We start from the raw sequence: 23,111 nt of genomic DNA, 5'->3' as shown, positions 1-23,111 counted from the left end.
TTGTAAAGAAACTATCTTGTGCACCCAGTGACATAACTTGCATGTTCAAGTGAGTTAGTAATAGTCTAAAGTTAATCATTGTGTTCTCTTCTCTTTCCCCTTGGTAGTTAAACACATTCACACACCAGTGGCAGTCCGGTCCTTGACAAGGTTCGAACCCTAGATATCCTCTACATTACGAGGTGTTGGGTTGCTACGTCCTTTCTTGTGATTTCTATTTTAACTGCTGGCCCTTGAACATAGGTATTTTATAACCATGTGTAAAACATTTAGATATAGAATACAAGTATCTGTGAAGACTTTTTAGTTATAGAATACAAGTATCAATGAGGACATTTTACTTATAAAACAAATAACTACAACTTATACTTATCATAGAAGTTTTTAGTAAAATATACTTGGTTCCTAATAGTATAAAAAATTTTATTGGCTTCTATGCAATGTGAACAAAAAAAACCATTATAAATACCTAGCCCAGTTCACTTATCATAAGCAAACCAGCACCAACTTTCTTTCCTTCTGCTTTAATTTCTTCCATACATTCAATAGAGAAATGGCAGCCTCTGAAGATTCCATTGGAACCTCGATGCATGGGGTTACAGGAAGAGAACAAATATTTGCCTTAACCGTCTCTTCACCCGAAGTACATACTGATAAAACTGCTAAATTTGATTTACCTGTTGATTCTGAACACAAGGCAACAACATTAAAAATCTTCTCCCTTGCACAACCTCACATGAGAGCTTTCCATCTCTCATGGATTTCCTTCTTTACCTGTTTCGTATCCACCTTTGCTGCAGCACCTCTTGTCCCCATAATCCGGGACAACATAAACCTAACCAGAAGTGACATTGGCAATGCTGGTGTTGCTTCTGTTTCCGGAAGCATATTCTCTAGGCTTGTCATGGGAGTAGTTTGTGACCTCATTGGTCCGCGATATGGCTGTGCTGTTATCAACATTTTAGCTGCACCTATAGTGTTTTCAATGGCATTTGTATCATCGGCTGAAGGATACATAGCTATCCGATTCATGATCGGATTTTCACTTGCCACATTTGTATCATGCCAGTTTTGGATGAGTACAATGTTTAATAGCAAGATTATAGGACTTGTTAATGGAACTACTGGAGGATGGGGAGACATGGGTGGTGGAGTCACTCAACTTCTAATGCCTTTTCTCTTTCAGGTTATAAAACTAGCTGGTGCTACTCCATTCACCGCGTGGAGGATTGCCTTCTTTATTCCTGGCTTGCTTCATTTGATCATAGGAATCATGGTCTTAACTCTTGCACAAGATTTGCCTGATGGAAACCTTAGTTCCTTACAAAAGAAGGGTGATGTTACCAAAGACAAGTTCTCTAATGTCAGTCTCTGTTTCAGTGTCTTTATCTTGCACATATAGTGTAATGCATGACAATTGTTTGCCTGTCCAAATTATTTATGATTGATTCTTTACTGTTCAGGTGTTATGGTATGCAGTAACAAACTACAGGACTTGGATATTTTTCCTCCTCTACGGCTTTTCCATGGGTGTTGAGTTGTGCATAAACAACGTTATCTCAGAATATTTTTATGACAGGTTTGACCTAAAGCTTCAAACAGCTGGTATGGTTGCTGCAACTTTTGGCATGGCCAACTTTGCTTCGCGGCCACTGGGAGGATATGCTTCAGATGTAGCAGCTAGAAAATTTGGGATGCGGGGAAGGCTATGGATCCTGTGGATATCCCAAACTATGGGAGGAGTCTTTTGTATATGGCTTGGCCTCGCTAATTCACTTCCTATTGCTATATTAGCCATGATCCTTTTCTCAATTGGTGCCCAAGCAGCTTGTGGTGCAACATATGGCATCATTCCTTTTGTTTCACGACGATCTTTAGGTCTGATTAGTGGACTAACTGGCGCAGGTGGTAACTTTGGAGGTGGTTTGACACAATTACTTTTCTTTACGGGCACCACATTTTCCACTGCAATGGGCCTCACTTGGATGGGAGTTATGGCCGTTGCCCTCACACTTCCAGTGGCTCTAGTGCACTTTCCACAATGGGGAAGCATGTTCTTCCCAGCTTCTAAAAAAGAAGAACATTCAGAAGAACACTACTACGGATCTGAGTGGACTGAGGATGAAAAGGAGAAGGGTTTACACAATGGAAGTCTCAAGTTTGCAGAGAACAGCCGATCAGAGCGTGGAAATAGAATGATTGTGGCGGTGCCACTTACTCCCCCTTATGGAAGCCCCAGCATGCTTGATCAGAAGCGTCATGCAGTAAATTTTATATTTTAACGAGAAAATAAGTGAAGTTACAGTATAGTCTTCCTGATCTGCACTGGCTGGTATATATGTTCTTTGTTTCTGATGAGAAATCTTTGCAGATCACTTTCAAGTTTCCAGTGGTATATATATATCTATTATTTAAGTCTCGGTCTTACTTCTGCCTCAATAATTTTCACAAATTTCTTGTTCCCTAAAGAATAACAAATATGATAAATGCCCTTGGACTTGGTACCCATCAACATGACACCTTACATGGAGTACATATTATATGTAATTTCAACTACGCTAGAGGATCTCCAATGTTATGGCATAAGTTTGACAAAGGAGTTTATTATAATTGAAGTAGCTAGGTGCTAAGAAAGTGACAAAGTAAGCTTCAATATAAGTAAAGACAAGACCAAAAAAAATGTTATAGGGGAAACCAAAAAAAATGCAGCACTGCAATGATTTAGAAAAAGAACAGCATGCATCATTTTATCCCAGTAACAGAGGTAAAACAGTCAAGAACTCTAGAAAAAAGTTGGTGTAAAAAATCTATAGATATATATTGCCATTTAGAAGATGTTAGGAAGACTGAAGATACATTTAAAATTGGAATATATTTACATCAATCACAGAAAAAATCGAAAAGAAGTAACTCACTTCGTAGTAAAAACAACTAACTGCATTCAATCTATTGGCCTACTGATTGTGTGCTCAGTTCAGTGTTTTGAAATATTTGTGGAATTAAAAAGTCTACTGGTGGAAGTATAACCAAGGGCAGAAATCTGGTGCAGAGTTAAAAGCTAATACTCTAGTTTCCCGCTGCCACCGCATGTGCTACAAGACCGGGCAGATGAACATCTTGAACAGTAGCTCCATTTCTTAGGAAGCCTGTAACGTTTTAAAGAAATTTACAAATTAGACTACAGAAGAAAACATATACACAATGAAGATAAACAGAATAAGGTTATACCCTGCTGTATATCTAGTGGCCGCATTCTTAGCACTAAGTCTAGCTTTCTCAGCATTTCCATCCGAGAGTCTCTTGAGCACAAACCCTTCACCTTTACACTCGGAACAAATACCTGAACCACTGCAGTCTTCACAAGTTTTGAAAGGTACCTGTGTTTTGAACATGAATTCAGAATAAAAAATAAATGCTGACTGCAGGTCCTTGCCTAGTCATAAAATTTTAATAGCAATTTAGCAACAAAAACCAAATTATAAACTATGAAAATTTTATTATTTTTTGTGTATATTGGCTATCACTTGGCTGTTCCTTATTTCAAATAACGTTCCCCATCAGATATAATTTCTCCTCCTAAAGTGCAAAATATAAAATTATAGATTTAACATACCTACAAAGAGTAACAATCCATCATCCAAGTAACCAAACAAGAACACCATATTGCACAGCACATCTGACTTTTTTAGGATAATTTATTAAATTATGATCAGTCAAGAATTGTTAGGGTGAAATACTCCAGCATGCCTATATTTTATCTACAATTTTTAGGCTTAATGCAATATGAAGCCCTTTAAGAATGTACTTCAAATTCTCCCTAACCTTTAGAAATTTTCATGCAATTCTTTTATCAATAAATAAGATATGATGCATTGGCATCACAGTCTAGGCGATTAGTTACATTACAATAGGTGTTGCTCTGATTAGCGATTGACACATGGCTCCACTGAGGCTCAAACCCTCAGCCTCTTCTTACCGAGGGAAAAGGGGTATCCACTAGGCTACAATTCCATGGATTAGATGGTGTAAAATAGTGAACGGCAACAATAACACAAAAAAAGAACGTTTTGTAGAATGATAATCTCTTAGATAATTTCAAGACTTTACAGAATTAATTTCATAAGAAGATTTCAAAACTTCTAGCTGAGCGATTTGTGAAATACCCTGTCACCTACACCAGAACAGTATGCTCAATAAGAACAGTTCGTCATTTATATTGTTAAGCCAGTCTCTATTTTCATGGTCAATACTCAATATGAATTGTAAAGTATGGAGTAGTCCCACACAAGGACATACTAACAATTCTTAATACTATAATATTGGTAGACATCATGATATTGAACACATTCATCTAATCTAATGGTCGGTAAAACAGACCTCAGTTTCTTCAGAAGCTTTGGTTCTTCTGACAAGAAGGGTAGCCGCTGCACCTACGACAGTGGCCGCAACTGCAATAGAGGATGCTGTTTCTACCAGTCCAGCAGAAATAACATTTCTCATCACCCCTCCTTTTCTTGATCTCATGGAAATTGAAAAATCATGTCCTCTGTGGATAGAATGATTACCAGCTTCTAGCTTATTAATCCTAGTTGCTTCACAATCATAATCAAAATGAGTTCAAATAAATGGTACTTTCTCGGAATAATTTACTCGTTAAAATCTTGCACCGTTTAGAAGCTTATCATTCAAATTGCATACATGATTGTGCAATATTAGCTTAAAATGTAACAATAAGTTCATTCATCCTTGGCACCAATGAAGGTACTGTAAAGAGTGAAGGATATAGCAAATCAAACCCATAACCAAAATCTAACATGATGACACTACTAAGGTATTTATACCGAGCATGTTGTTATCCTACACTACAAAGATTGCCACCACTCATTGCACATGTCATTAAAAAAAGAGTCTAGAACTATATGTAGATACAGTTAAACATCGATAAATGAATATCGTTGAAGCTGGGTAATTTTATTTATCTATTGAGATCATTCTAGTTGTAATGTCATGAGTTGCAGGTATATGAATGAGGTCTTTCAGATGAATGGTTCTCAAGTTTTCATCCAATAGTTTAAGCTGCACAACGTGTTGCTCGTTTGCCTTTCGACTATTGCAAAACCTATAAAACTAAAAAAAAAAACATAGCTACAACTAGAATCATAGTACTCTAGTATGTATTCAATGTTTAGAAAATCAAGAACTAGAATAATTCATATGATTATGTCTTATTCCAAATGACGTATAAAATTAACAAGAAAGTTGAAGGAAAAAGGGCAAGTTAGCTTACTGGAAGTGATAGCAAATGGCGAAGTGTGCACAAGAAGCTCCATTTTTGTCTGAGAAGGAGAATACTTAAGTGCTAACTCGGAACAGTTTCCCCTTCATTGTTTGCTTTTTCAGTCTCCAGCTTATCTTGGTGGATATTTTCCTCTTTGTAGTTACGCTTTTGCCCTTATATTTTCTAGGAATCTTTTTTTTTTTTTGATTTTATTGGGCTACATTTTACTGACTTTTTAAACACCTGGACATAGTTCCTGGACTTTGGAATCCAAACTTTTATTGGGCTTAGAATAGTTGAGTGCAGTATTTTCGATGTCGAATAGAAAAAAGTTGAAATCTTGGGCATCTCGGTAGAGAAAATTATACAACCTATTAAAATTTTCATTTACCATTATATATGTAGGGCACTCAATTTAGAGTTGAGGATCGTGTTTGTGCCGGGTCATCTTTAAGTAAAAATATGAAAAATTGACACTTATTCGATCTGAAAAAATATTGATTTGTAAAATTTTATTTATCAAGCAGTTCACCCGCCCTACCCGGTAACCCATTTATCCACCAAAAATTTTATGTACTAAGTATAAAAATATTTAAATTAATTAGTTGATTTAATAAAATAATTATGTTATTAAATCGTTTTATTTAATTATTTGTAGTTGATGTGAAGTAATAACAAAGTTAAGACTTTAAAGTGTTGTGGCAGAAACTCACGAGCATTCTCACCTCTTCCACTGATAAAATGCACGTACACTCAAAAAAGGAACCCCAATCCCTCAATTTTCTTGCCTCTTTTACAAACAAACTACTCCCCTCTATATATCATGACCTGTTTCCATGCCACCTAGCTATCATCCTTTCCTCCCATTCACGAGCTTATTTAAAGTCCCCCCCCCCTTCTTTTATATATACACACACCAACTTCTCCTACCAACCAAACAAGCTTCAACAAATATACTCCAACATCATGTCTACTACAATATACAACAATTATGTAGCACACATTTATATTCTCCTCTTCCTGTTTCCTATACATGAATCAATGGCTGGTCGTGCTCTCCCATCTAGCGGACCTAGCACGATGATGGCACCGTTAGCGACCAAAGCTCGTGAATATGCTATAATGAAGATGAAGCCAATGTTGGATCAAGAAGGAAGGGTATTTCATGGAAAACAAGTGAAAGCATGCATGCCTAAAGGTCGTCGTCATTCTTCGGCTCCGAGCCGATATGTTAACTTTCATACTTTTGATGGATTGTTGGGGTGTGAAAGTAGTAGGCAGTCTAAAATTATCCCTTGATAAGGAGATGGAATCTTTGAGGATGATTGAGATTTTGGGTGATTTGACAATATTGTTGTATATGTGTTTTTTAGTTTGCAGCAGCTGCATTATGTTTCTGAGAGAGAATGAATTCTATTACATGTTATTGTCTAATTTAGTGTAGGATAATTTTGTGCCTTATTTTGGTTTCATGATTTAATTAATATGAATTCGAATCTAGTGTTTCCATTAACGGCCTCCTTCCATTTGGTGAAATAGTCAATCATTTAGTAATGATATATATTTGACTGTACGCTGCCTATGTATTTTATTCGGCTTAAATCTCAAAGTAGTCACTGAACTAAAGGGCATATATCAAAAAACTCATTCAAGTTATCGGGAACTCAGTTGCACTACTATAGTTGATAGTAATGATACTCCCGTTAATTTACATCATTGACTTGACGGAAAGGCAGTTGATTTTAACAGAAGTTACACGTGGAAAGGTAGATTACATGTGAAAGGTCCTCCCCGAGTTTCAGTTGGTGCAGTACATCGTTTCAAATTTTTTTAAATTCAAATCAAGTTTAATTATTAGAAATCAAAATCTTACATTTTAATTTCGTTAAAAATATATATAATATTTTAAAATTAAAAAGTTTCTTTTTTAAAATGGACAAATCAGTCACCTATTTTTTTAAAGAAATCTTCTTTTTATGTTTTTAAAAGGCTTAAATTTAACATAAAATGAAAAACTTAGTTTTTAAAATCTTCATCTCTATTTAAATGTATTGAAAATTTTAAAATTAATTTTAAAAATCAATCAAGATTTCAAATTTTAAATTTTAAATTTACAATTTTTCTTAATAATTTTATTAAAAAATTGTATCTCTCAATCATTCTCAATTCCCGGACTTTACCTTTTTTTGTGTATCCGAAAATATAAGCTTGTAGTCTTTGAATTGGTAGAAGGTTTGTGCGCTTTTCATTTTAGGGTTTATTTATTTAGAAAATGGGGGGAGCTCATAATATATGAGTATGGAATATAACTGTGTATCTATATGTATATGTATGTAAGTATGTTGTGTTAGTTTTTATTGTTACAATAATATATTTTTATTAGATTAGCTTAGTTGGACACCAGGTAGCAGTACTGTTTTGCCAAGCTGTAACGTTAAATTTTTTTCCGTCAAGTCAACAGTTTGACTAACGGCTATATCATTACTTGTTACTATAGTGACGCAAATGAGTCCCCGATAACAAGAATGATATTTTTGATATATGCCCTTCACTTTGGTGACCACTTTGAGATTTAAGCCTATTTTATTCACAAATGAAGCCTAGCACGCTGTCTTAGTGACTTTGTTACAACCCCCAGAATAATTGTTTTACACTTTTTTCATTATGCCAAAAAAATTATTGTGAAATCTAATTTCACCAGAATTAATTCTTATATTATAAAGCTGATCAGTGGGACAACATTATTTATAGGCACTCTATTGTACTACTACAGAATTCACTTCTGAAATATATGCAGCTAAGTATGCAGCAAATAACCAGTTTTAACTTTTAACACTTCAAAAAGCAGACCAACACTAAAAAGACATAGCAAAACCGATCGCGGAGAATGGTCGGTAATGAACAAAATCGGTCATTTTAAAGAGTTTAACCGACTGATAGGAGTGTTCAGTTAAAATAGACTTGAAACTGACTGGTATAAGTAGTCGGAAACACTCTCCACGTACAGGTTTGTGATTCTGTGCATTGTTGACATTATATATTATTAAGTCGAGTGATGCGAGGGGCATATATCGCTCCACATGACATTGAATCTCACAATCAACGTTCAAAATAAAATTATGAAATTGTCATTGGTATCAGATTAAGCCAGTGATCGATTTCAGTTGCCATACTTCCAACTGATTATGGCTTATGACGGACAGATATTGTAGCCCTGTTTTCTGGTACAGTGGCAGGCTTGTGCCCCTTCAGCCCTTGTCCTCTGCCTCTGATATTTCAAAAGTTGAGTTATTCGTGCGATTAATGTTAGCAATTTCTGAGTTGTGACCAGTGACCACTGACAGATCCGACATGTAATTTCTGAGGAGCGAATTCAAAGCATATTAAGCTTCTTCTCTCTTCCGGGTGTGATTTTATTAAATTATGATGACAGACCACTGAATAGCTGACACATAATTCACATGATTCTATTCTTGTTCAGGCCTGATAGTCCAATATGAGGAAGTTGCATTAATAACCCCCTCTTGCCTCCTGCAGGCATGCTATTAAAACTTCTGATTTTTCAAATTTGGATAAACATAAATGCACGGATGCTTTTTCATATCAGCTTTTAGTAAAAAAAGAAGTAAAAACTAAGGATCATCCAGGTGAAACTTGAATCTTGTCACGTGATAAACATGGGATTCATCCATGTTGACGACCGAAAAGGCTGGCTATCGGTGCCGTGAGTAGAACGGTTCACGAACCGAGCCGAGTTGAGTTTTGATCGAATTCAGCTTAGTTTTAAATTTTTTTCTGATAAACCGAGCGGAGCCGAATTTTCTTAACGAACAGAAAACCGTGTTGGAGTTCGAGCTCGTTAACAAACGAGCCGAACACGAGTTTTTATCGAACAAAATCGATCTGAGATGAACATGAGTCGAACACGAACTTTCTTCATTAAAACGAGCCAAACCGAGCTGATCCGAGCCGAGCTGAAGTAAAAAATTACATCGGTTGACTGTTAAAATAACAAACCAAATACATTTATTTTTTTTAAATTTTTTGTGATATCAGTAAAATATATAGATCTTCACATTCTTACGGTTGGATCATTCAATAATATTTTAAAAAATTGAAACTTTAATACGAGACTAAAAAATAGTTACAAAACTGTTCAAACCATTAGTTGATTGTCAAAATAACAAACAAAATAAATTTATTTATTACTAAAATTTTTGTCATATCACTAAAATATATAGATCCTAACATCCGTACGGTTGGATCATTCATAAATATTTTTTAAAAAAATTGAAATATCAATATGAGACTAAACACTAATAAAAAAATACTTGCCAAATTACTGGTTGACTGTTATATAAAAAATCAAATAAATTTATTTTTTGATAAAATTTTGTCATATCACTAAAATATATAGATCTTGACATCCGTACGGTTGAATCATTCAAAAATATTTTTAAAAAATTTGAAACATCAATGTGGGACTAAACACTAGGAAGAAGTATTGGTCAAACTAGGTTGACTATTAAAATAGTAAACCAAATACATTTATTTTTTTCTAAAATTTTTATTTCATCACTAAAATATATAGATCTTAACATCCGTCTGGTTGGATCATTTATATATATATATATATATATATATATTTTTTTAAAATCAAAAAATCAATGTGGGACTAAACACCAGTAATAAGTACCGGTCAAACTAGGTTGACAATTAAAATAGCAAACCAAATACATTTATTTATTTTTTCTAAAAAAATTATTATATCACTAAAATTTATAAACCTTGATATCCGTACGGTTGGATCATTCATAAATATTTTTTAAAAAAATTAAAACATCAATATAGAACTAAACACCAGTAAGAAATACTTGTCAAAATACTGGTTGTTCTCATATCACTAACATATATAGATCTTGACATCCGTATGATTGGATCATTCATAAAAAGTTTTAAAACTGGTTTGGGAATATATATACTAGTTACAAGTAGTAGTCAAGTCACTTGATAATTATTAAAATGTTAAATTAAATAAATTTATTTTTATCTGAAACTTTTTTTAGATTACTAAATTATATATATATATATATGTTGACATTCATACGGTTCAGTAATTGAGAAATATTTATAAAAAATATGAAAAATATTCATAATAATCCGATATATAAAAATTATTTTTTTAAATTTTTTTTTCGAGCCGAGCTTGAGCCGAACCGAGTCGAACTGAACTTAAGCCGAGCTCAAGCTGAACATGCCAAAAGCTTGGCTCGAGCTTGTTTTCTTAACAAATATATTTTTGTGATCGAGTTCGAGTTCGAATCCTTAACGAACCGAGTCGAATCAAGCCCTTAACGAGTCGAGTTCGAGTTTTTTCACGAATAGCTCCGCGAACAGCTGTAGATAAGAGGCAGCTGTTTTGAAAATTATCACATTGTTATTTTTAATGCTTGTAAATTTAATTAACAATTATCATTTTTCTAACTTTGCCGTATAACTTTCATATTTCCAAACTATTTCTAAACCTAGAAAAAAGATAAAGAAAAAAAATTAGTAAATAACTTCTCTGGTTAAGAATCGAAAATCCAGCTATCTTATGATAATTTCTCTCGTTCGAAAATTCAGCACGGAACGTGATTAGTAATATACATTAGTATTTACATAGAATTGAACATTATAATAGCATAATTAAAATATTAATATCAATTATTAAATTGATACTAGTAAAAAATTGGAATCGATGAAAGTGTATTATGAAAAAATGTTATTAAATTATAAATTTAAAATAAATCCCAGCATAGTGTAGTTATAAAAATTAACACTATATTTCTAATTCGGCACCTAATAGTTGTTTTATTTGTTAAACAATCTAACATGTGAACTGTGTTAGTAACATGATTATTTTGCGAAATTAATTTTATAATTATTTTATAGACCAAACATCTTTTTTATTTTAAATAATTTAATATTACTTAGAATTATTTGATAATTATCTTTATATTTATTCTTTTCAATATTGTTTATTTAATATTACTTAATTATTGATAAATTAAAATTAAATTAAATATATATTTTACATAATTTAATATTACTTAATAGATTTTAAATATAATTAATAAATTAATCGTACCTAATAATTGTTTTTTATTTTAGATAATTTAATATTACTTAGAATTATTTGATAATTATCTTTATAATAATCCTTTTAATATAGTTTATTTATTATTAATTAATTTTTGATAAAAAATATTTTTCAGCTTAAAATTAAATATAACTGGTTTACATAATTTAATATTACTTAATAAATTTTAAATACAACTCATAAATTAATAGTTGCTAATAACTATTTTTTTAACTTTAAAGTAAATAGAAGGTGGATGGACACAAAAAATCTATTTTTTTCAATGAATTTAAATTTAAAAGTAAATAAATGTAAATAAAGTTATTTACTATTACTTGGTTATTATTAAAAAGGTTTTTCAGTTTAAAGTAAATCGGCACAAGCTGGTATGCTCACTAACAATAATACAGTTAAATCAATAATTTTTCTTTTACAAATAAATAAAAGTCAATAAAGTTATTTACTAACTAATAAAATTAAACTTTACAAAATAAATCAATTTGTGCTAGTTGTTGAGATTTAATAATATAAAATTTTAAAAATAGTTATTTAATTATTTAGCAAATATCAAAATTTAGCACTTTATATTTTTGATATATTACTAATTTTGGGTTTCAACAAAACTTAACTTCGTATAGATATGTTTAGCTCAGTTTGGGTCAATGGTTGTTGAGCAACAATTACATGATAACATTTTTAGCTTTGGTTAATGATTTTAGATAATAGTTTTTATTGTAGTGTTTAATAGGGTTCTCATATTTTCATTTGAACCTTACCTAATTATATGTAACTAATTTATTAAACAGCTTTTCGCATCAACCACCTAATTTTTTTTTATGTGATTTTGATCATTCAAAAATTATGAATAATAAATAAATACAATAAATCAAGATATTTAAAAAAACAGTGATCTTGTTCTACATGTTTACTCCAATAAATATCTCTTTCATTATTCACAAATCTAACTTTACAGAATTATATTACTTATTAGTCAGTAATTATTGTAATATTATTTCTCTATAATAATATAAAAATTTGAGAAAATGAAAAAAATAGATTGAAACCATATGAGAGGCGTCAACATATTTATAAATATCGAGTTTAAAAATTATTGAGAAAACATATTTATAAATACTTGTTTGTGTAAAATTTCATTGGCTAATTGAAATAATTTTTTTAGGAAAATATAATATTGTAAGTTGATTTTAGAAGAAAAATGAGGAATGATATTAAAAAGGTGAATATAAATATGGTAAGATAATTAAGGAAAAATGAGAATTTTTAGAAGAATATTATGTTAAGTTGATTTCACAAATCTTACTTGAAGATGTTATACAAACCTTGGAAGAATATATCGAACGATAATAAATATTTATAGATACTTGTGTTTATATCATAGTCTAAAAATTAAAAGAAAAATAAATTATAGTTAGTTGATTTTAGGGGAAGGAGAAGAAATAGTATTAAGAAATAAATTTGAGAGAATATCAAAATGGTAAGTATATTTAAAGAGGAAGTAGAAATTTTTTAGGAGAATATTATGATGTTATATTTATTTCAAAAATTTTAATAGAAGAAGATGTTGTAGAATTTTTAGGAGAATATTATAAATAATATATTGAGGAGAATATAAGATAATTTTAGTTGTTGATATTTATTACCAAAATATTGAGAAAATTAAAAAATAATAACATGAGACCCGAGAGGTGTCACACACCACTCTATTCTACTTTATTAATGATTCATCTACATACATAACATGTGTGGCAATCTATAGAGGGCTCTCTTACCGTAGAGAACCATTATTTAAAAAATATAAATACATAATTTATTTCATTTTTCATTATATATAGTTACAAATTTTTAGTTACCAAATTAAAACCGAAGTTACACAATTTTTTTATTTAAAAAATTAGTGAAATTTGATGAAATAGTTTAAAGTAGTTATGTAGTAAAATCACACTTATTCAGAATTATTTTACGGTAGAATCAAATTTAAATCAATTATTTTTTAAAATTCAATGGTTAAACATTTTATTATATTTAAATATAATTATTATTGTACATTGGTAACGAATTTGATGAAATTCTATAATAGAATAAAGACTCTCTATGTTTATCTGTATAAGAGGGTTCTTTTTTCAAGAAAGGCTTATATAATATATAGAAAATGAGATAACATGATCATATTTTCATATGCTTCCGCTATAGTTTCAGTTTGTTAAGAATTGCATCGTATAATCTCTTTTGCAAGTGGGAAAATGAAAACATGCAAAGTTTATTTTTTGAACAAAAATATGATACCACAATATAGACATAGATCGATGAATAAGAGAACTGAGTTTGGGTGTTCTTAGTTTTTCTTTTGGGAGCTTATATGTTATTAAAATTTGGATCAAAATATTTTAAATCAACATGAAAATAGGTGGAAATTAAATATATAAATAGTATGGTAGAATTTTTAATAAAAAAGTTGTGCACATATAAACAATGGAGTGCCAAATGAAATAGCGTTTCCTATATATAAAGGAAGGGAAGATGTAGACAAGTTGAAAGTCATCATGCACAGTAAGTACCTGTTTGGAAAATTTTACAAATAAATTATTTATAATTAAAATGAATAAGTGACTTAAAAATGATAAGTAGATAAATACTTATATGTTATATAAGTGTTTGGATCATTTTACTTAAAAGTCAGATTTTTTTACTTAAATAAATGAAAAATAAATAATTTTGAGATACAATTATCTTAATTTGTGAATTTAAAATTAGAAAAATATTTATAAACATATATAATAAAAGTAAAGTTAATAAAAATGAAAAATTAAAATAAGTTGAGAAAAAATATATCGTTAACATTTAACTTATCAGCTTATAAGTTGTAAATTCAACTTATAAGTTGGATCGATAAACACTCGTCGATAAGTACTTACGAACTTATAAGTAAATAAGTCACTTATGTCAAACTGTTGAGATTAAGTTTATAAATAAATAAATGACGATACACAGCTACATGCTCACATATGGATGTTGAGATTAAGTTGATGAAAGAATACATGACGGTACACGCATACGTATGGGTTGCCTAGGGCACTTGCAAGAAGTTCAAAGATATAATCAAATTTGTACTGATGCAGGTGACTTATTTTTTTTGATAAAAACCGTACTTGCAGATATTAAACTTCCTCTAAAGCAAGGTTACAAGCAATAAAATCAAGAGCATTAATATTCCACTCCCGAGGACCTGGCAAAAAATATGCAACTTGAGCTAACAAGTGAGCTATCATATTCGCAGATCGACAAACAAATAAAAATAACACTTCCTCAAATTTCAATAATTCCTGACAATCCTCCACAATAGTAGCAAACATAGATTTCCCTCTACTTCCTTTAATTCATCAACTAGAAGCTTGCAACCTATTTCAAATATTAGCTTTTGAGTCCTCCATTCCTTAGTACATGTGAGAGCCTCCTTCAAGATTATTGCCTCTCTTCCCGCAGATGACCCCTACCCTTGTCCGAAGACACTCGAGCATGAATAAACCGACCTCTATCATCATGAGCTACACATCCTGTCCCGATCAATTCTGATCCCTGGTGACATGTTGCATCAATGTTAACCTTGATGAATCCTTCTAGTGGTTTACACCATACTTTGTGACGAGCAGATGCTCCCCCTTCTTTCCCCCATTCTCTGCCATCACACGCCTCTAATCTGTAAGCATATTCAAAGCCATTGATTTAATTCCAAACACAAACATTCACCTTGTCCCACACCCATCTATTTGTTTAATACCATATGCTCCAGCAAAACAGTGCCACCATTACCATTGATCGTTAGTCCCCATAGTACTAGCTCGCTTCAACACATCCAAAACTGTATCATTCATATTTACCGGGACAATATTTTGCAGACCCATTACATGCCAGATTTCCTTTGCAAAGAAACAATCGAATAAAATGTGCAGGTCATCCTCATTACATACATGACACCACGAGCACGCAGGAGATATAGTCAAATGTTTCCTTACCAGTGCTACTGTAGTAGGTAACACCCATCTACTCACTCGCCATAACAGATTTGTGACCTTACCCGGCAACTGCAATCCCCACAATTTTCTCCAAAAACCTCTATCAATACAAGCCAATTCCCCACGCATTCTTTGATAACAGCTTTTTACCGAGAACTTGCCCTTATCTTCCAACAACCAGTACCAGTCATATTTCCTTTTTCGGATCGGAACAGAGATTTGTTGTATTAAATTTCTATCCCGTTCATTGAATATGTCATTCAAGATATCCTCATCCCATCATTTCTGATCATCAGCTAGTAAGCTTTGAACTGTAATATTTTTTAATTCCTCATGCATCTCTGTCGTGACATATCCACTATCAATGCATGGCATCCATGGGACCTTCCAGACCCTTGTACTAGCTCCATCCCCGATTTTTCTTCTACATCCTTAAATAATAATATCCTGAGCTGCAAAAATACTCCGTCATATGTAACTTGGATTATTTCCAAGTTTTGCATTTAAAAAATCAGAACTAGGATAATATCGAGCTTGAATCAATTTTGTCACCAGGAGGCTATCATTATTTAACAATCGTCATGCTTGCTTTGCTAGCATTACAATATTGAACTCCTTCGGCTTTTTGAACCCCAACCCCCATCTTCTTTCACCATACACAATCTATCCCACGACATCCACTTAATTCCAGCACTTGCACTACCATTACCCCACCAAAAAGAATTTATGTTCTTTTCTATTTTGTCACACACCTCACTAAGAATCAGTAATAAACTCATCCAAAAATTTGGAATAGTTTGTGCTTCTGTTTTAAGTAAAGTTACCTGGCCTGCTTTTGATATTGAATAATTTCTCCACATCTGCAACTTTTGTTTTATTCGATCTACAAAAAAACCAAACTCAACAACTTTATTTCGTCCCAAAAATATTGGCAAATCCAAATATTTTCCTGGTATATTTACCTCACTTACGTTTAGAATTCGACAAACCTCCTACATATCATTTTCTATCGTATTAGAAGAAAAAGACACAATCGACTTACCATAATTCACCATTTGTCCTGATATCATCTCATACCTTTGTGCATCACACCTGCTTCCGCTGTTGTAGCTCGAAAGAAAAAATATGCATCATCAGCAAATAAAAGGTGGGAAATTGTTGGAGTTTCAGATGCCACCATATACCCATGAATTCCTCATTACACCTTATCATGACACTAAGGCCCTCAGCACACATAATATAAATGTATGATGTTATGGGGCCGCTTTGACGCAACCTGCTTTGAGGCTTAAGATCACCAAAAACTCCACCTTTATGCAGAAAACTATACGTAACTGAGCTTATAAATTGCATAATTCGAGCAACCCATATTTCATGAAAACCAAACTTAACCATCATATTATAAACAAAGTCCCATTCCAGTGTATCATAGGCCTTCGAAATATCCACCTTCAGACATGCTACTCCCGTGATACCCTATGTCTTCCTCTTCATGTAATGGTTAATTTCATAAGCCAGTAGTGCAATATCAGTTAGCAACCTACCCGCAATAAAAGCACCATGCTTATCAGACAAAATTGAATTTGGCATAGGTTTAAGACGATTAGACAGGATTCTTACCAACACATTACACAAAGAGATTGGTCGAAGCTCCGCCATAGTTTGAGGCATCTTTACTTTTGAGATTAAACAAACTAGTGATCGATTAACTCCACCTGATAACAAACCTGTAGCCATATAATCTTTACAAGACTCAGTCACATCCTACCCAACAACACTGCAAAAAAATTGCAAAATTCTGGATTTAATCCATCAGGACCTGGTGATTTGTTCGGATGCATAGAAAAAACAGCCTCCTTAACTTCGCCAATTGTAACTTCTGAAATAATCTCCATATTTTCGGCATCTGAGACCTGATTAACCCACTCCATATCTGTCAATTTCCCATATGACGACAATGTCGTAAATAACTCACCAAAGTACTTCTTAGTCACAGCTTGAATTTCTTCATCAGTTTCTTTCCATTCCCCATTGCAATCCTTAATACATTGTATCTCATTCATCCTCTTCCTCATCGATGCATGCTTGTGGAAAAATTTTGTATTGCGGTCACCTTCATGCAACCAAAAACTCTTCTCCCTCTGTTTTCAATATATCTCCCGCTTCTCCAGCAAATTTAGATACTCCCATCTGGCCTCATTATACATTCGAATCCCTTCTATGTCCCTACGTGATCGAAGTCTCCTCAACCTGGCCCTTAACAGCTTAGCTCTTTCTTTATATTCATTACATAACCCACCTCCATATTCATGTAGTTTAACTCCACAAAACGTTATCTTCTCCATAATGTTTAATCCCCTTGCTTCATTTCAACCGTTCTTGACTATAGTTTCACATTCTTTTTCCCTGAGCCACTGATTCTCAAACCAAAACCTACGCTCTTTTGGCATATAAACCTGTTTATTAAGCTGTAAGTGAAGGGGAAAATGGTCTGATGTTGCAAATTCCAAAATCCTCACCTCTGCAGATGGAAATAAATTACACCACTCCCGGTTCACAAGACCCCTGTCCAGCCTTTCTTGAACCCAATTATGTTGCCCTCGTGATCTTTCCCATGTAAACTGCTCCCCCACATACCCCGAATCCACCAAACTACACTCCATTGTCAATTCAACAAACCCATCTATCAAGTTAATAGGATGCCTCTGCCCTCCTCTTTTTTTCGTCTAATGACATCAAATCATTAAAATCCCCATTTACGCACCAAGGGAGATTAGAACGAGATGCTAAATTCCTTAAAATCTCCCACGATTCACCTCTTTTCCCCCTTTCCGGACACCCATAAAAACATGAATACCTCCATCGACTTACCTGCTCATTCTCAACTTCAAAATCAATGTAATGATTCCCTCCATCCTTTCCTATACACCCACCTTCGTTTTTTCAGAGTAATGCTAAACCTCCACTACGTCCCTGTGCATCAATTGACCAACAGTCAGCATAATTTAAGCTTTTACATAGTTCTACGACTTTATTATTTTTGGACAAAGTTTCAGAGAGAGATATAATACATGATTTCGTTGTTTGGTAACATCTTTAAAAAAACGAACTATACGTGGTTTACCAAGCCCACGACAATTTCATGCAAGTAGACTCATTGTTCTAGGCGAGCCTGGATACTAGGTCCCGCCTCTCTTACATTTTTTAGCCCATTCTTTTGGAGTTCATTGGACACCTTATCCAGCCCATTATCTACAATAACTGTTTCCTTTTCTATTCGCTTACATTTAGCATCCAACACAGTTATCTCATTTTCAAAACTTTTCCCGTCAATCACCAAATCCGCTTCTTTACTATTATGTTATCTCCTATCCCCCGATCTCGCTGAAGCTAACTAATTATCTCCTCATCTCTTATAATTTCACTGACATGTCCATCCAGCTCCATGAATCTCGCACCTTCTTTAGTTTCGTCGGAGGATGATGGCCCTGTTCCACCATTTCCAGAAGATCATGCATTTGCTACCCCAGCTTCATTCCTCAACCAATAGGCTCCCACGTTCTGATTTTTTTTTGTGTTTTTGAGAGGTGCTTGCAACCATATACCTTATGCACGATCAACAATTTTATCTGGGTTTGCATAAACTATCGCAAATTCTCTTTCCGAGTGCCTCATCAATCCACGTACACAAAGCAGAATGTACTCAAACGCTCATATTTGAAGTTAATCTACCCTCAATCACCACCTACTCGTTTAATTTTCCTCTTCGTTTTAACGGGTTAGTCACGTCCATTGTAACTCTAACACGTACAAACGTCTTCCATATCCCATTAAAATTCAATGGATCTGATTTAACAAATGTTCAAACATAATTACCAATAGTTTGTATAACCTTCTCTGTTATCATCCCATTTGGCAAGTCATAAATCTGCACCCAGATATCCATCTTATCAAGTCGTACCAGATGTGGGTCTTCATTGTCAGTCAACCTGTGATGAAGCAACAGACTCTGTTCGAAGGTCCAAGGACCCCCTTCAATCACCTTCTGCAAATCCAATACATGATAAAACACAAAAGAATATCGATTCCTCCGAGGTCATGAATCTCAACTCCCTCCTTTGGGGGCCACAGAGCGTGAAAGTTTATATTTTTCTCCGTGAGGAATTTACCAACAAGGACAAAAGTTTGTTGTTGTTGCCTCACATCCCCTTCTCCGACTATTATTCCATCCGCCTCCTCCTGCTTAATTGTTAACCTCACATACGTTGCCTCCAAATTCATTGGCTCTGATGCCATACTGATTCACCGACACAAATGATTAAAACGGAATACTTGTTACATGAACAAGACAACTTGCAATGCTGCAAGACTTAGAAACACTGAGAAGAGTCAAATTAGTTACAGGGAGTTGTATATGATGATTTGTTCTGTTTTAGTTTTTACGCTTCACCAACCACAACAAACAAAATATGTAAGTTCTTAAAATGCTCTGATGCAGGTGTCTTATAATATGTTGATGTTGCAGTAGTTTCCTTGGATCTACAGACTCCTCAATATTTAAACATGATCAGATCAAATTCGTATATAGCACAGATACATTATACATCAACCTAGTTCTCAGATATTATAAGCATCATCGATGACAATCACATTATATAGTATTAGATCAAACCGAATGCAAAAGAAAAATATGATATTAGGTTTGAGCTTCATATCATCGTATTATACATAGTTAATATATTACAGAAATCAAACATGATTAGGTGTCAAATTCGGAGGAGTCGGTACCGAAGCAATACGCCTACCACGCTCTGACCTACTATTCTCCGCAAACCGAACACTTCCCTGATGCATACCTTTCTTCATCTCCTCCTCACTCCACTCTGAAGTATAATAATGCTCTTCACTCCCTTTCACTACATCTTTTGTAGCTGGTAGAAACATACTTCCCCATTGCGGAAAATGGACTAATGTCACTGGCAATGTGCAGCAAACTATCATAATTCCCATGTAACTTAAACCCGTTCCAGTTGAGAATTGCGAGCTTGTGAAAAACAGTAATTGTGTTAGTCCTGAACCAAAGTTTCCTCCAGCACCAGTCATTCCTGATATTATGCCTAGTGATCGTCGAGATATGAATGGAATGATGCCAAATGTTGCTCCACAAGCAGCTTGTGCACCAACTGAGAATATGATCATCATGGCCACGGCAATCGGGAGTGATTTGGAAACTCCGAGGAGTATACAAAAAACTCCACCCATTGTCTGGAGAATCCATAGAGTCCACAGCCTTCCCCTCATGCCGAATCTTTTGGCTGCTAGATCAGAAACATATCCTCCAAATGGCCGCGCAACAAAATTAGCCATACCGAAAGTTGCAGCAATGATTCCAGCTGTGTGGAGCTTTAGATCAAATCTGTGACATAAACGGAAGAAAATCTTTATTAGATCACATTTGATAAATTCGAACTCAATTACTGAAACAAATAAAATAAATAAATTACAAACCTGTCAAAAAAGTATTCAGCAATAACATTATCGGTAGATAATTCAACACCCATAGAGTAACCGTAGAGGAGGACAAATACCCATGTTCTATAATTGGTCGCAGCATACCATAACACCTGATCAATAATAAGAAGAGAAATTAGAAATTAGCCTAATGAGTCTTGTTATATATTAGAACAAACAATGCTTGATGCAATTAGATTTAATTGCACCAAACGCAATGTTAAACGTGTATACATTGAAAAAGAAGGGGCTAACCTTGGAAAATTTGTCCCTTGAAACCTCACCGGACTTCTGTAAAGCACCGAGATTTCCATCAGGCAAATCTTGGCCAAGAGTTAAGACCATTATCCCCATAATCACATGAAGCCATCCAGGGATAAAGAAGGCGATCCGCCATGCAGTAAACGGAGTAGCCCCACATTTTTGAATTACTTCGAAAAGTATAGGCATTATAAGTTGAGTAGCTCCACCACCCATGTTCCCCCATCCAGCTGCAGTTCCATTAACAAGCCCAATAATCTTACTATTAAACATAGTACTCATCCAATATTGGCACGTCACAAACGTCGCCAAAGAAAATCCAATCATGAATCTAACAGCAATGTATCCGCTTGCAGACGAAACAAAAGACATGCAAAACACAGTAGGAGCAGTAAGCATGATGACAAAAGCACACCCGTACCGGGGACCTAATAGATCACAAACTGCACCCATAACAAGCCTAGAGAATATGCTTCCCGAAACAGAAGCAACACCAGCATTGCCAATGTCACCTTTAGTAAGATTGAGGTTGTCACGAATAATAGGGACTAAAGGAGCAGCAGCAAAAGTGGATACAAAGCATGTAAAAAAAGAAATCCAAGATAAATGAAATGTCCTCATATGAGGATTAGCAAAAGAAAAAAGCTTGAAGACTTTAGCTTTGTGTTCCGAATCCACAGGCAAATCAAACTTGGCAGTGGTATCGGTTGGGACTATAGGTGAAGCCACCGCGAATGCAAGAACCGGCTCTCTGCCAGTGACTCCATGCATTGAGCTTCCGGGAGAAGCTTCAATATCACCCATTGTATCACTTAAAAATTGCACTTGTTTAGAAGAGATGCTGGCTATATAAAAAAAAGTATATAAAAATGTATAACTAGAAGTGATCTAGGTTTGTAATAGTTATAGGGGTTGGGGAGGCATTGTATAATATATATAGAAATCGAAAGCGTTGACAGTAATAAAGAGATGATGTATAAAAAATCTTCAAAAGACAGCCACTGGAGATTCCCAATGGTTACGTAATGGTTTTTCTAGAGACGGGAGTATGCAAAAGTTGAGGAATCCACTTGGCCGCATCTAAGTTTGAATTGTTGAAGCCTCATCCTTAACCCCAAAAGGTTTTACATATTTCTTACTAGCTTTCTACTAGCTAGTAATAGATCATAACAATCCCTGCTAGATATTAACTTTTTTCTTTAGTTAATACTACCGCTACGGAGAATTCTTGTAAAGTTTTGTAAAAATATTGATAATAAGGTTTGTAATCTTGGGACGCAAATTTTAATTCGTTATTTTTAACAAAGAAATTCATTCGGTCATGCCGATTAACTCTAGTATTTACTTGGATATCATAAATTCTTATTAAGATATTAATAGATGTCAAGGTACTAAATAGTATGTTGTGTTATGATTCTAACATGATCTTATACTGCAATGAATATTATTCAACAACAAAAATTACTTCAATTGATTTTTATTTTGCGTTATTTGATATAATATTAGGAATATCTATTTTCAGTCTGCGGCTGATTCAAAATTCTATAAAAGAATATCCAACAAAAAAGAGAGGATACCTAGACTCCAAGAAGAGCGTGTTCCCCCACAAAAATTTGCTCATATTATAATATGATATAAGTAATATATCATTATCAACGACCAAATTTAAAATTTAATCTTCCAAATTCTGTGATCGGCAATGAGTTTGGACTTCCTTTAGTGGCTAGTCATGGTTATTTGCGAGCCTTTTCCGTATGAGGAGTTATGAGCATATTTCCACGGTGTATAGAAGAAGTAGCTAGTAATGACCAAAGTTAATGCAATAATACACCCGTCATCTTAATTGAAAATTAGTTCTTAGTTGAACCCTACGGGGTATGTAGTATAAATTATGTGTAGTCTCACCACC

At 33.7% G+C, this 23,111-nt stretch overlaps 4 protein-coding genes across 4 annotated transcripts; 1 reads left to right on the top strand and 3 right to left on the bottom strand.

The window, feature by feature from the left end:
- Positions 1–553: 553 nt before the first annotated feature.
- LOC141689423 (high affinity nitrate transporter 2.4-like) lies at positions 554–2,282 on the top strand. The gene is made up of 2 exons (XM_074493707.1): positions 554–1,363; positions 1,464–2,282. Exons 1-2 carry the CDS (start codon positions 554–556, stop codon positions 2,280–2,282), a joined length of 1,629 nt encoding a protein of 542 aa, XP_074349808.1.
- Positions 2,283–2,835: 553 nt separating this feature from the next.
- LOC141707395 (uncharacterized) lies at positions 2,836–5,424 on the bottom strand. The gene is made up of 4 exons (XM_074510534.1): positions 5,288–5,424; positions 4,378–4,592; positions 3,229–3,377; positions 2,836–3,146 (listed from the first exon to the last, which is right to left on the bottom strand). Exons 1-4 carry the CDS (start codon positions 5,328–5,330, stop codon positions 3,059–3,061), a joined length of 495 nt encoding a protein of 164 aa, XP_074366635.1. The 5' UTR covers positions 5,331–5,424; the 3' UTR covers positions 2,836–3,058.
- Positions 5,425–14,879: 9,455 nt separating this feature from the next.
- Positions 14,880–16,825, bottom strand: LOC141689414 (uncharacterized). Its single transcript, XM_074493698.1, has 3 exons — positions 16,523–16,825; positions 16,034–16,422; positions 14,880–15,114 (listed from the first exon to the last, which is right to left on the bottom strand). The coding sequence occupies exons 1-3, from the start codon at positions 16,823–16,825 to the stop codon at positions 14,880–14,882; spliced, it is 927 nt and encodes a 308-aa protein (XP_074349799.1).
- A 3,281-nt stretch (positions 16,826–20,106) lies between these two features.
- Positions 20,107–22,132, bottom strand: LOC141707394 (high-affinity nitrate transporter 2.1-like). The gene is made up of 3 exons (XM_074510533.1): positions 21,197–22,132; positions 20,939–21,054; positions 20,107–20,846 (listed from the first exon to the last, which is right to left on the bottom strand). The coding sequence occupies exons 1-3, from the start codon at positions 22,004–22,006 to the stop codon at positions 20,180–20,182; spliced, it is 1,593 nt and encodes a 530-aa protein (XP_074366634.1). The 5' UTR covers positions 22,007–22,132; the 3' UTR covers positions 20,107–20,179.
- Positions 22,133–23,111: the final 979 nt, after the last annotated feature.

This window comes from Apium graveolens, chromosome 2 (assembly GCF_009905375.1).
Source record: "Apium graveolens cultivar Ventura chromosome 2, ASM990537v1, whole genome shotgun sequence".
NCBI classification, from domain to species: Eukaryota; Viridiplantae; Streptophyta; class Magnoliopsida; order Apiales; family Apiaceae; genus Apium; species Apium graveolens.
This window is presented reverse-complemented; position numbering and strand designations above follow the sequence as displayed.